General features: G+C 48.5%; 2 protein-coding genes across 2 annotated transcripts; one reads left to right on the forward strand and one right to left on the reverse strand.

Moving 5' to 3' along the window:
- Window positions 1–5: 5 nt before the first annotated feature.
- Window positions 6–4,088, reverse strand: EMG1 (EMG1 N1-specific pseudouridine methyltransferase). Its single transcript, XM_066341104.1, has 6 exons — window positions 3,931–4,088; window positions 3,744–3,845; window positions 3,257–3,398; window positions 2,838–2,896; window positions 1,120–1,269; window positions 6–331 (listed from the first exon to the last, which is right to left on the reverse strand). The coding sequence occupies exons 1-6, from the start codon at window positions 4,066–4,068 to the stop codon at window positions 218–220; spliced, it is 705 nt and encodes a 234-aa protein (XP_066197201.1). The 5' UTR covers window positions 4,069–4,088; the 3' UTR covers window positions 6–217.
- Window positions 4,089–4,126: 38 nt separating this feature from the next.
- On the forward strand, window positions 4,127–10,792 carry PHB2 (prohibitin 2). The gene is made up of 8 exons (XM_066341103.1): window positions 4,127–4,452; window positions 4,533–4,617; window positions 4,699–4,778; window positions 5,056–5,240; window positions 7,388–7,517; window positions 7,983–8,086; window positions 8,511–8,588; window positions 9,113–10,792. Exons 1-8 carry the CDS (start codon window positions 4,326–4,328, stop codon window positions 9,191–9,193), a joined length of 870 nt encoding a protein of 289 aa, XP_066197200.1. The 5' UTR covers window positions 4,127–4,325; the 3' UTR covers window positions 9,194–10,792.
- Window positions 10,793–13,784: the final 2,992 nt, after the last annotated feature.

A 13,784-nucleotide genomic window follows, 5' to 3' on the forward strand; every position in this document is an offset into this window, starting at 1 on the left:
AGCACTTTTTAATCAAAAAAGGTACCTTTAATAGGAGGAAAAAGTGTCAGTGGGGCAGTCCGTTTAAAGTCTCACTGCTTCAGAAGCTACAAGGACGAATGTGAAGTGTTTTCCAGGAGCCCAAAGTTGCACCAGGTCCACACCCAAGTTAAAGAGCCTTTTCAGAATGTGAAGTCACTGTATACAAGTCCATCATGACAGCAGTAGCAGCAGCAGCTCATACCACTCCCCACACTTCCTCAAAGGCAGTAGTAATTTTAGCACACGTCAGGGCAGCAGAAAGGGGATAGTTGCTGATGGAGACCATCTTTTCTGTATAGTCAACATTGACCTGGGAGAAGAGGGGGGGGGATAGAGGAAAAAAAAAAAAAAAAAAAACAAAACACCAAAAACTGAGTTACAAGAAGTTTTCACTGAGTCCCATCTCTGTTAGTACAAGACAAGGAGCCACTGGAAAGGGTCCAGCAGAGGCTGGAAAGATTATCAGGACATGGAATGATCTATGAGGAGAGACTGCAGGGCCTGTTTTGTCTAGGGAAGAGAAGACTGAGAGGGGATCTCATTAATGCACATAAATATCTCAAGTGTGGGTGCCAAGAGAATAGCGCCAGACTCTTTCCTCTGGCGCCCAGTGACAGGGCAAGGAGCAGGGGCCATAAACTAGAACACAAGAAGTTTCACCAAAACAAGAGGAAGAACTTCTTTATGATGAGAATGGCAGAGCACTGGAACAGGCTGTCCAGGGAGGCTGTGGAGTATCCCTCTCTGGAGGCATTCAAAATCCACCTGGACATGTTCCTGTGTCACCTGCTGCAGCTGACCCTGCCTTGGCAGGGGGTTGGACTGGATAATCTCCAGAGATCCCTTCCAACCCTAACAACTGCAGAGGTGCAGTATTTCCTCAGCAGGGAAACTGCTAGCCTTCACTAACATCCTCCCTTGGATGGGAGAACAGTCACAAGTGTTGCAGTTTTGGGCCTTTATTTCACAAGCATATGGAAAAAAATGGGGGTCTGGGTGGAAGAGAAACCAAGCCAAAAAAAGGGCAGATAAAACCTCCATACTCAGAACAAGACTAAAACATTTTTACAACCCCAGCTGAGGGATACACACACTTACCGACCCGTGGGCAAAAGCTCCCACCACAATGACAACTGGCTCCGCTGCAGGAACCAGCTCACGCAGATCCGACACCTGTGACGCTGCAAAAGAGGTACCAATCTTCATACAGCCCACAGGCAGATGGTCACTGACAGGATTTTTGATCACCTGCAGAAAGGAGAAAGTTAATAGGGGTGTAGAGGTAACAGACCCTGACACATAGCTAGATCCATTGTTTGCTAAAAGCAACAAACAAAAAATTTATCCGCTGGTTGCAGGCTGCATCAGGAGCTCATGACTGGTGCATCTGGAGCAGTTCATCTTCATTGTTCATGGCATTTACAAAATACAATGGTGGTGTCATTCCACAACCAACATTACGTACACAACTCAACATCACAGATTGTCCTCGCCCAAAAATCAAATCCCTTTGAGGCACACATCCTATTTCCCTGTCCCCCTGACTACCTACCAAGTACAGCCAGGTCCCTGAGCAAGAACAGTCCCAGACGGGTTGAGTCATTGGGGCATATCAGTGATGGCAGATATGCCCAGGATACCGGTGATGACTCTTAGCTGTGTGGAGCAGTAGAACAAGTAGCAGTGCTCCCCATGACCAGCAGTACAATTCCTGAATAATCCAAAATTGAAAGTGTCCACAGGCCATTCTCCAAGTGACAGTAGGCAATATGGAATAGCCAGGAGAAGCTGAGGCACAGCACTGCTCCCAGGAAGAGCATCCCAAACACCACCTTCTCCTGCAAAGAAGCCATGAAGTATACATTGGGCAGCATGGTCAGGAGCCCCAGGCAGAGGGACAGAACAAACCCCAGCAGGTGTGTCCAGATGTTGCCAGTCTCAGTGTGTACCTGGAAGATGATCTTGGAACAGGCACAGAAGGAGGGCATGGAGGACCTATAGTCCCCCTTAGACAACTTTGTCTTGTCTTGGCTGGCAAGCAAGCTGCTGCTGGGATTTAAAACCACTCTCCTTCTTTGGGGAATCTGGATTTTCCAGAAGAAAGTTGCAAAACACATTTAAGTGATTATTAGTTCTTCACTTCTGACAGTCTTGCTGCTGTCTTGAGGAGCAGCGCAGTGGGGTCCTGCTCCAGCCCAGCAGCTCCTTGTTCTGGTGCACTCCTTGAGCCAGGTTCATGAAAGCCCGATTGGAAAAGGCAGGAAAGGCCACTCCTTGTCCCTCCCTGCCTGCTGACCCTGGGGCAGATGCACTGGCCATGGCCAAGCATTCTCTGCCAAGATGACATCACCTTCCTCAGGCTGCTGCTTTTATAGCACTTCTAGCAACAAGAATAGTAGTTCTTCATTCACAGAGTCCAGTATCGTGATAAACCCTTGGTCCCTGCAGTTTATCCAGTCATCCCCTCTGACTGCATAAGCCATTCACGTTAATTGTATCTTCATTTGCTGTACATGAAAAGAGTCAATGCCCAAGCGTGCCAGTCAGGCTCATGTGAGGAAACAGATCCCTCAACTCCAAAGACAGGTGTGTTAGAGGTTTCCTTGCTGCAGCAGCAGCTCCTAGCCAGGTAGCATGTGGGAGAGCCCCCCTGAAACCAGGACCCCCAGCAAAGAGGTGACAGCATGGAATAGCAACCACAGCAACTACCAGGGCTCCCAACCAAAAAAAAAACACCTCCCCCACCCCCCCAAATCCCTCCTACGTTGTCCTTACAATATTGCAACATTAGCTGTGCATAGTTACAGAATATTTACCTTCAGCAGTTTCTGAGGCCCATCAGCTGCTCTAACACTGAGCTTATGCAACAACTGAACTGGCAAAGAGAAAACAAGAAAGAAATCACTTAAGCTGTGTGGTAATTTGCTGGAGGAATTCCATGCCTCGGCTGAGCTGAGGTACACAAAATGTTCGCCTTTAGAGTTTCCATCACAGTCTGAAAAGAGTTACTTTGCTGATAGCACAACCTCCTGCAGGCAACTCCCCACTGTGCTAAGGAACACACACCTGGGGTATGCATCCTTGAACGTCCCAGAAAGATGCTTTCACTTCTCTGCTCTTTTCTCATTTTCACATTTTAAGGCCAGAACCAGTTTTTGGCTTTTCCTGAAGTTCCTCCAATACTGACCACCTTACTACATTATTCTATAGCTTGTGCAGAGTTTGAATCACTTACCCATAAGGCCACAGAATCGATCAAAAGTCCTTGGGATTCTGGTTTGAGGATTGACTTCAATGAGAACATTCTTCTTGGTATGGATATAAACCTGCAGGAGCCCAGCCCGATTCAGGGGGCTGTCCATGAGCATCAGGAGACTCTGAAAGTGAAAAGCTCACGATAATGGAAATAGAAAGGCACAAGAGAGGGAATTCTAGAGAAGATTGAGGGTTAGTCCCCACAAATACAGAAGGGACCGATGTTGAGGCTGAACGCTCATCCAATTATGGGATATAATGCTGTGATACTATGAAATCAAGCCCAGGCCTAAATAGCGACTCAACCTAAAACCCACCAGCATAGCAGAGGAAGCAAAACTCGTCCCCGGGCTCCAGGGGCACAAGTGGACTCCCAGACCCGAGGGAAGATCACCCCGAGCCGCTTGCCGAGCCACCCCGAGCGGCCCAGGCCGCCACAGGCGCCGCCGGACCCAGCGGGAACCTACTTGGTGGGTGATGTCAGGCCGCACCTCTCCGGGGTCCCGACCATTCCGCAGCAGCAGCGCCTTGTGCTTGTCGCAGTTGAGCAGCTCGAACGTTTTCCCCACCTACGGCCAAAGCACGGACAGGTAAGCGGAGAGCGAGGGCAGCCGCGGTACGGCCGGAGCCGCCCGGACCTCCCGCCGCCCGCACCTTCACGGTCTCCAGACTCGCCCCCTCCAGCACGACCAGGAGCCGCCGCTGCCCGCGGGACCGCTTGCGCTCCAGCGAGCGCCCTTCATCCTCATCTTCCTCCTGCGCATCCCCACGTGGCCGCCTGGGCGCCGCCATTTTGTCACGCGGCCCCGGCGGCCCCGCCCCGGCCCCGCCCTTCCCGCCGCGGCCACCCAAGATGGCGCCGGGGCGCGCCCTCTATCTGGCTCCGGCCGGACTCGCTTCCGGAGCGCCGAGGCCGCCGCGCCGGAAGGCGAGTGCCGGGGGAGGGACGGGGCAGCGGGGGCGCTCCCGGCGCCGCGGTTTCCCGCCGGAGCGCCACGACGGTCGCTCCTTCCGGTGTCCTTCCCGGCGGGGGCGGTGGCGGGGCGGCCATGGCGCAGAACCTGAAGGACCTGGCGGGGCGGCTGCCGACCGGGCCCCGCGGCGTAGGCACCGCGCTGAAGCTGCTGCTGGGCGCCGGTGCCCTGGCCTATGGCGTGCGAGAGTCCGTCTTCATTGGTGAGTGGAGTGCCCCCCAACCCCTCGGAGCCTTCGTGCCCGCCGCCCGCGCTGACCAAGCCCCCGCTCTCTCCCCGCAGTGGAGGGCGGCCAGCGCGCCATCTTCTTCAACCGCATTGGCGGCGTGCAGCAGGACACCATCCTGGCCGAGGGGCTGCACTTCAGGTAGGGCCCGGCCCCCCCGCCTCCCCCCCGGCTCCCCCGGCCCGGCGGGGCCCTCGCCTAACGCGCCTCCGCCCCCCGCAGGATCCCCTGGTTCCAGTATCCCATCATCTATGACATTCGAGCGCGGCCACGGAAAATCTCCTCCCCCACTGGTTCCAAAGGTGAGATAAAGCGGCCACGAGGTGGGAGGCACGGGACGGGAACTCGGCCGTATTTCTGGCGCTCCTCAATTATGGAATGTTAAGGGGCTGGAATAGACCTTAAAAATCGTTTAGTCACAATTTCCTGCCTCAGATAGTGACACCTTTCACCAGACCAGGTTGCTCGAAGCCCCGTCCGACCTGGTGTCGAACACGTCCAGGGCTGGGGCATCCACAGCTGCCCTGGGCAACTCTCCCGGTTCCCCGCAGGCCCCTGAGCCCCTCCCTGTCCCCGCAGACCTGCAGATGGTGAACATCTCCCTGCGGGTGCTGACGCGGCCCAACGCGGCCGAGCTGCCCAGCATGTACCAGCGCCTGGGGCTGGACTACGAGGAGCGCGTCCTGCCCTCCATCGTCAACGAGGTGCTCAAGAGCGTCGTGGCCAAGTTCAACGCCTCGCAGCTCATCACACAGAGAGCCCAGGTGAGCCCTGCCCAGGGCAGGCTTGGGCCAGCTCCCAGGGGAGCTACAGAGCTGTGCCTGGGGGAAGAGTTGTGACAGATCAAGGAAGGATAACTGTATTCAGCACGCGGATGGTGCATCCACATGGGAAGTTTATCCCGTGTACGGTTTGATTCCAGTACAGGTGCAAATACGGTATTGGCAGCTTCTGAGGAGGAAAGTGGGTCTGTTGGTACACAGAGTGCAAAACTGCACCAAAATGTAACACTGGAGGAGGGAGAGCTGGTTTACTTCATGGTCCACAGGGGTCAGTGGAACTGGCATTAAAAATACAGATCTCAGAACTGTCAGAGCAAGTTAAACAGCTTTGAAAGATCTGAAACAATGGGAATGAGCAGTTAACAAAGCACTAACCTGTCAGTGATGGATGCTACAGGAGGGTAGCAAATAACTTCTGTTTACAATAATCACAGGAGGGGTCGGGTTGAAAGGAACCACAATGGGTCATCTTGTCCATCCTCCCTGCTCCAGTAGGGTCATCCCAGAGCACATGCATCCAGTTGGTTCTTCAATGTCTCTAGTGAGGGAGACTCCACAACCTCTCTGTGCAATTTGTTAAAGTTCTCTGTCATCTGCACAGTAAGGAAGTTATGCCTCATATTCAAGTGGAACTTCCTGTGTTCCAGTTTCTGCCCATTGCCTCTCGTCCTGTTGTTTGACACCACTGAGAAGTGCCTACCTCAGCTGTCTTGGCACCCTCCCTGCAGGCACTGATTAGAAAAAGCTTAGAGTGTCCTCTGAGGCAGTGTTGCAAAGAGTTAGAAATATAAAACTTTAAAATGTCTGTTTGTGAAAGTTTGTATTGTAATAGTTTGATTGCCAGGGATTTCTCATTGCCTATAGAAACTGGTACAGAGAGGAGGTGCTGGTCTTGTTTTAAAAGTTTTTAGAGGAGATCCTGCAGTACCAGGAGGGTGCTGAAGAGTAAGAGTTGTTAAATGAAATACAAAGCATCTTTTAACTATCATGGACCACATTTGTGATCCATGTGAAAAGAACTGGAGAGTAGAACTGAGTGTTCAGGTTTTGTTATGAGAAATTATCTGTATCCCCCCTGGTCAGGGGCTTCAGGCTTTTGTGCTCATCCCCATGGGGTGCACTGGAGGGATTTGTTAGTCTTCCTATAGAAGAAGAATGTGTGGAGAAGATGGGACAGCAAAGAATACCTGTGAGGATTTTGGTGGCATTAGAAGCAAAGGCTGTTAGGCATCTGTGATTTCAGATAAGAGTCATTCTTTGATATCTGAAATTTTTGAACAAACTGAGTTGCATTTGTCTTCTTGTCATGTATCCATCCAGTGCTTGTTATTATAAAGTGATGTGGTATTGAAGGGATGGATAGTCAGAAAAAAATTAGGTGACTTTATGTAGTTGTGCACCCACAATTCACACAGGAAAGGTTTCTGTCACTATTTATTTAGAGTTCTGCTTAGAAACAGCTGCAGTAGAAGTAAAAGCAAATGCTCGACTGGCCAAGCATGTGATACTGTAGCAATAGTTTCTGTTAAGGTCAATATTTGGTGCAGGACTTGTCAGGTTGCCTGAAAAAGGTGCTGGCAAGTAAATGTAGAATAAATGAAAGTATCTAACAGCAACACCCACCCAAAGCAGCCAAAAGAAAGGTGAAGTAGCTACATTAGTAGCTACAAGTAGCTACTGTTACTAAGAGATGGGATACAGGTTTTAAAAAAATTTGTGGTAATTTCTTCTTTTTTGCTGGAATACAATTATGAAAGCGCAGCCTGCAAACAGTAACAAATCCAAGGTGGAGAAGGAAATGCTTATTGCCAGAACTGGGAACTGTAGAACTGGATGTGGCAGGATGTGAAAGCAAAAGGCGCTTTCAAGGTTTTTTACTGTCACAGTGTTACTTGTGTAGAACAGTTAAGCGGTAACTACAAACGAGCTCTTAGAGAGTTTTGAAAATGCTTTTTGTGGATGTGGATATGTTATTCAGAGATGGTGTTGATGGTTGTGGTTTGGAGCTTGGGTTGGGAAATGTCTCTCCCGACACTGTGAGGAGCAGTTGTGCTTCACTTTTGGAGTGCATGGGAAGTGAGGAGCACCCTGTGCTTGGTGCTACTCCTGTTGCTGTGTTTGTGTTTCAGGTGTCTCTGCTCATTAGGCGAGAACTGACAGAGAGAGCCAAGGATTTCAGCCTCATCCTGGATGATGTGGCTATCACAGAGCTCAGTTTCAGTCGTGAATACACAGCTGCTGTGGAGGCTAAGCAAGTGGGTGAGTTCCACTGGTGCCTGAAAAAGGTGGATTACTTTTGCCTTTTCACTGAATTATTAAACAAGGAAGTGGAATTTAGGCTAGTGTGTCACTGCTGTGTCACTGTATGGTGCAGGTACAGGGTTACAAATCTCTAAGCCTCCTTAGTAACAGAGCTGAAGAGGTTTATTTTACAAGTGTTACCAGAAGGCCATAGCTAATGGAATAGACTGTCGGAGGGACTGAGTTCCCAAAACTAAGGTTCCTCTTCAGACTGGGACTCTGTGGCTCACTGTGGGGGTGTGGAGGGTCTGGGTGCTGTGGGTTTTACTCAGGATAAGGTAAAGTGCTCTCGTGTTTTGTACTTGGATGTGGTCCCACACAATGTTACCGGTTCTTTGGGAAGCAGAGCCCCTGGGCTTCAGCTCTCAGGTTCTGTTGGAAGATAAAATGTGGTTCCAGTGCCTGTGTCCTTTCTCCTTGCAGCCCAGCAGGAGGCACAGCGTGCCCAGTTCCTGGTGGAGAAGGCCAAGCAGGAGCAGAAGCAGAAGATAGTTCAGGCCGAGGGGGAAGCGACAGCTGCCAAGATGATATCCTGCTTCAGGAGATTTTGTGGGATGTGGCTTGTGAGCTTGACAGTCCTAAGAATCTGTCACATTGGGCTCATGCCTGGGAGACTGTGATCGGATGATAGCTTCAAGTAGGTCACTGTTCTTTTTCCCCCTTGTCCAGTCAGCCGGAGCAAGGTTCGTCTGAGGTCACAGGCAGAGCAGAGAAGGCCTGGGCCTGCGCTCCGTGTTGTAAAGTTTGACTTCTACTGGCTGTGTGTGGCCATAATCCATAATGTTCTTCATTTGGGCAGGTGAAAGTGTGCCAAAGGCATACCCAAAGGCCCATGTTACAGGATAGAGATTGCTTTTTGCCCACTAAGATGTTCTTTAGTATGGCTTAGGAGGAATTCCTTGAGGGTAAGCGGCTTCTCTTGGATTTTCCTTAACTTTTGTTCCCTTGTACCTCGGGGAAGCTCTCAGCAGGAATCCAGGCTACATCAAGCTACGTAAGATCCGAGCTGCTCAAAACATCTCAAAAACAGTGAGTACAGAATTGGGGCACAGAATTCCCTTTGTCCTTTTGCAGTCCTTGTGCTGTCCCCCAGCCCAGTGGCCACATGATGAATTTAAGGCGAATGTGATCTGCTCTGTCCTGATCCTTGTTCCTGCCCAGCCCTTCTCTGCTCAAGTAGAGCTTAAGACTTAATAAGGATCTGCAATTAGATGTGAGGTTCAGAGTTCATGCCCTTCATATGACAAGGCCAGATCCACATCAGATTCCATCACCCACCCTCAGCTGTAGCCACTGAAAGCTTCTGGTTACCTGCAGCTGAGAAAGGGGGGACAGATAAATGTGGGATCAAGGGTCTTTGTGACTGAGAGACAGAATGAGCACTTTTACAAAGTCTGATGGCTCTGGGATGGGAAGTCAGGAAATTAGGGAGTTGTTTTGGGGAATTGCATTGATTTAACTGAGGTCTTAAGTGAAGGAAACAAGAGTGCTGTATCTGAAGGGAGTGCATTTTTAGTCCTTGATGCCATGCCTGTAATGTATTTCTTTTTCAGATTGCTGCCTCACAAAACCGTGTGTATCTCACAGCAGATAACTTGGTACTGAACCTGCAGGATGAGGCCTTCACGAGGTAAAGGGCCTGGGTTTCTGCACCCTACCTGGAAAGCTGCTCCCCTTTCTGGAGCTCTCTCAGGATCTTGTTCTGAGGGGAGCCTAATGCCAGAGGATACAGCCAAGTAGGGAGCAGCCTCTCTTACTGTGGAAATGGGGATTTTTGTTAAACCTAATAAATTTACTCTTGTTTTTTTTCTTTCCCACCCTCCACCCCTTACTGCATCTGCTGACACAGAGGAAGGTAAGGCAATGTACATTTTGATCCATTTGTTAGTACAGAAACCAGGGTGTTACTGTTTCCTGGTGCCTAGGATGTTCCTGGCCTGGGCTGTTTTAGCCCCAGCAAGTTTATTCCAGTATCTACCTCAATTGCCATTTGTGATGTGAAACTTGAAGCTTTCCTTGCAGGGACCACACAAACATGTGTGCAGTAATTGGAGCTCTATGTGTGTCTCCTAAGGAGCCTTGCATGGAAAGGCAGGAGTAACTGTGGGGCATTTCCCAATCTATCACATGTACAGGGCATCCTGTGGTTATGGCAGACAGGGCTGTAAGGAGCCAGGCAGATGATCCTGGGAATTTGTGTTGGCTTGGGATGATGATCTCTAGGGAAGATGCTTTTGTTATTCTCCAAAAGCTTTCCAGTTCATGCGAGAACACGCCATTTCCTGCTTTCAGAACTGTCAGGAGTTGGTTGGCTCTGCCTCGTCTGTCCAGCGTTTACTGAAAAAGGCAGTGCCAGCTGGCAGTACTAACAGAATGCAGTTAAAAGCTTAGATTTCTCAGAATTGAGAAGGGAAACCAGAGTTGGTTTCTTTTTGTGGGATCTTTGACTGTAACGTCCTTCTTCCTCAGCTCTGACCAGATTCTGTCATATTTGTTCCAGAAGATTTAAGGGGGCTTTGTGAAAAAAACCCTGCCTGATAAGAAGGGCTTGGAAGTCCAGATCCTTTGGGTGTGACATCCCATACCTCAGAATCCGTACTGAGGGGCTGATCCAGCTTTGCTTATGCTGTCTGGACTAATGACTCCCTTCTGTCTCCCTTTCAGTGACAGTCTCCTACTCAAAGGGAAGAAATGAAAGAAGCTGAAGATTCCTAGAACCAGCGTCGCTGACCAGCAGAAGATAAGAGTGAGGATCTTTGAACTCCCTCCACTAGTATTATTTGTCCTCACTATGAAGTTTTTAATCCAGTAGCCAGATTTGGTCCCCATGCCTCTGTTCTATCTGTGATGATTCAGTTACAGGAGTGGGCTCTGCCTCTAGGGAGCTGTAATTCCTTCCTCATCCCACCACTTCAATTTGGAGAGGGGGCAAAGGGGCTTATTGGTATTAACCCATGTGGATATTTGCCTCTAATCTTCATTAATATTTAGATTTGTGTAGGATATCAAATTATTTTTGGGCCAAGTGGGGGAGTTCTTCTGCCATCAGCACCAGGCTTTTTTTTGTAGTAAATTTTGTTTCTCTTTCACTCTTGATCCCAAGCGAACTTGGGACTCAGTTCAGGACAATGCCATTCATTGGGTGCCTGTCACTGCTGGAATATCTTACTTGTGTCACTGTCTGCTCAGTGATGCTTTCAAATATTTGTAAAAATTAAAAAAACGACAACAACCAAATTTATATCGTGTCTAAGTGTACTTAGTACATGGGGAAAAAAGAGGTTATTTTATGTAGTAGGAGGTGGAACAGAGATTTTTATTTGGTTGAAATTAGAATCCAGGATGGTGAAGGGAAAGGAACAAAAGAAAGAAATACACTCATGGTCACTGGCAGACCAACATAGTGTGGGGAGAGTAGAAAGATGTTTGGTTGCTCATACAGCTGTGTTGGTGACCAGGACTGATTCCTTGGCTGCCTGTAAGGGCTGGTGATGAGAATAGGTTTACCTGCTTTCCCAGGACACAGATGCTGTGTCCTGGCCTGTATTGTTACACCTTGGACTTTTTCCCTTCTCTGCTTTCCTGGCTGAAAAGAGGAGGAGAAATCTTTCAGTGACTAAACTCTCCTTTGCTTGCATTTCAATAGCAAGACCTTGTGTTCTTTGGGGTAGCTTCTTTGCTGTTTCTGGGCTCCCCTATACCAAGATTTAGGACTTAGGGGTTATCACAGCATCATAGAATCATAGAATGTCCTGAACTACAGGGTCACTCACAAGGATCAAGTCTGGGGCAAGCTAGAAGTTAAACTATAAGTGAGGGCATTGTCTAAACAGGACTTGAACAGAGACAGACTCAGGGTCATGGCTGAGTCTGAGGAGTCAAGGGGAGCTTGGCCACCCTGCAAATGACTCTTTTTTCTGATATCCAATCTGAACTTCCCCCTATGCAGCTTTAAGCCATTCCCTGTGTCCTGTTGCTAGACACTAAAGAGAAGAGATCACCCTCCTTCTGCTGCCCCTGATGAGGAGGTATTAGATCAGCCCTTGGTCTTCTCCAAGCTGAACTAACTTTGTATCCTCAGCTTCTCCTTGTAAGTCCCACCTTTCCTTGATGTCTTTGTTGCCCTCCTTTGGACACATTATAATATTTTTATATCCTCCTTGGATTGTGGAGCATGAAACTGCACACATTGGTCGCAAGGCTGAGTGCAATGGGACCCTCACTTCTCTCGCCAGTTAACTATTCTCTGCTGAGTACACCTCAGCACGACACAGCTGGCAGGGCCTGCCATCACTCAAAATGCCCAGAGTCTTTTCTGCAGAGCTGCACCCCAGTGTCATGTTTCAGTCTGCATTTACATCGAGGATTACAGCATTACAGGTACAGCACCTGGCATTTGTCCTTGTTCAATTTTGTGTGAATGAAGTTATGTGCACATCTGGCTGTACCCTGAATGCTGTCCAGAGGGATTTGGTGAGACTATCAAAAGCTTTTCCAAAACCAAAAATATCCCCACATCTGCCTTCCCTTTGACTACTAGGTGGGTAACCGTGTTGTAAAAGGTTATTAAGTTGGTAAGCCGTGACTTTCCCTTCAAGAACTCATGCACACTTTGATCAACAACTGTGTTGTCTGTCAAGTCTTTTTCTTGGTAGCTTCCAGACTAATTTTCTCCACAGTTTTACCAGGCACCAGAGTGAGACTGATTGATCTATAATTACCAAGATCTTCTTTCTTGCCCTTCTTGAAAATTGGGACATTTGCCAGCTTCCACATCAACTTATACAGATTCCCAAGGCTGTTGATTAATAACTGAGAGAGGTGTCACACTTAGTTGGCCAGCTCTTCAGTACCCTGGGAGGAATCCCATTGGGCCCCATAGACTTATGTGCATTCAGTTGCAGCAGCAAATCCCATACAAGTTTAAAGCCAGCCAGGAGTTCATCCCTCCCCCAGCCATGGTCATCCAGCCCAGGCCTCCGGACACCTCCCATCACCAGTGTCAGAAAAAGAAGCAAAGGCAGCATTAAATGTCTCTGCTTCATCACTGTTCAAGTCAAGGGTGAGGTGACCAACCTCACCAAGTGACAAACCTGTGTTTCTTTTAGTCTTCCTTTTGCTGTTAACATGCTTAAAAATGCCTGTTGTTACCCACCATACTACCAGCCAGCTTCAGCTCGAGCTTGGGCATTTTTTCTGTAGAGTTCCAAGGAGCCTGTCTGTCCTGCTACGTAATCTGTCCTTTCCAAACTCCATACACTTTCTGCTAAGTTGCAGGAGATCCCTGCTTAGCCAATCCAGCCCCCAGCCTCACTGGCTAGACTTCTGACACATAATTTCCTGTTCCTGTGCTCTTGAAAGTAGGACCTTAAAAAGTGAGCAGCTTTTATGTACCTCACTATTCTCTAAGGCAGATTCCCTGGAGACCTTATTAACTGTTCCCTGCAACCTAAAGTCTGCTCTCCCCTGGTCCATGGAGGTAACTTTATTTACAGTTTTTCTCCTATCACCAGGATTTTAAACTCAACTATTTCATGATCATGGTGGTCAAGACAGCCACCCATGAGACCATGTCTATTTACAACAACCATCTCTTTTTACTACACCTCCAACTTGAGCTCTCCAGGGACAAAGAGAGGCCTGTAGGGACTTCTTCATCTGGTGAAGCAGATCACAAGATGTTTAAAGGAACAGATACAATCTATGGATTCCTGGTTTAAAGCTTACTGGCAATCAGAGCCATTACTAATACCCATATGCTTTGACTTGCAATATCAAGAAAGCACAAATTCTTTGAACCCTGCTTTGAAAATTCATTCTCAAATAGTCACCCCAAAGTACTTGTGTGTAACAGATCCTATGTAAAGAAGAGTAGACTGCTTATGGGAGTGCTGTATTTCTTGATGTGCAATCAGGAAAGTTCTTGTTCAGTCTAAATTTTTTGTAGACTGGGCATTATGGACACATTAAACTCAGCAATTTGAACACCAATGAGGTTCTCAGTAACCTGAGTTTGTTCCACAAGATGTCTTCATTTTCAAACTTCAGGTAGAGTTTAAGCTAACCCTTGGTATGCCTTGCTTTAGGCTGTGGCAGCTTTTTAAGAAGGAAGACAATTGGTTCCTGTTCTTTGAAGCTATCCAGGGGTCTAAGGGAAAGGTATGTATTTCCTTAGACTAGGATGTTAGCCTCTTCCCCATTGCTTAAAAGAGGTATCTGGCATCA

This window comes from Sylvia atricapilla, chromosome 2 (genome assembly GCF_009819655.1).
Source record: "Sylvia atricapilla isolate bSylAtr1 chromosome 2, bSylAtr1.pri, whole genome shotgun sequence".
In the NCBI taxonomy this organism is placed as follows: Eukaryota; Metazoa; Chordata; class Aves; order Passeriformes; family Sylviidae; genus Sylvia; species Sylvia atricapilla.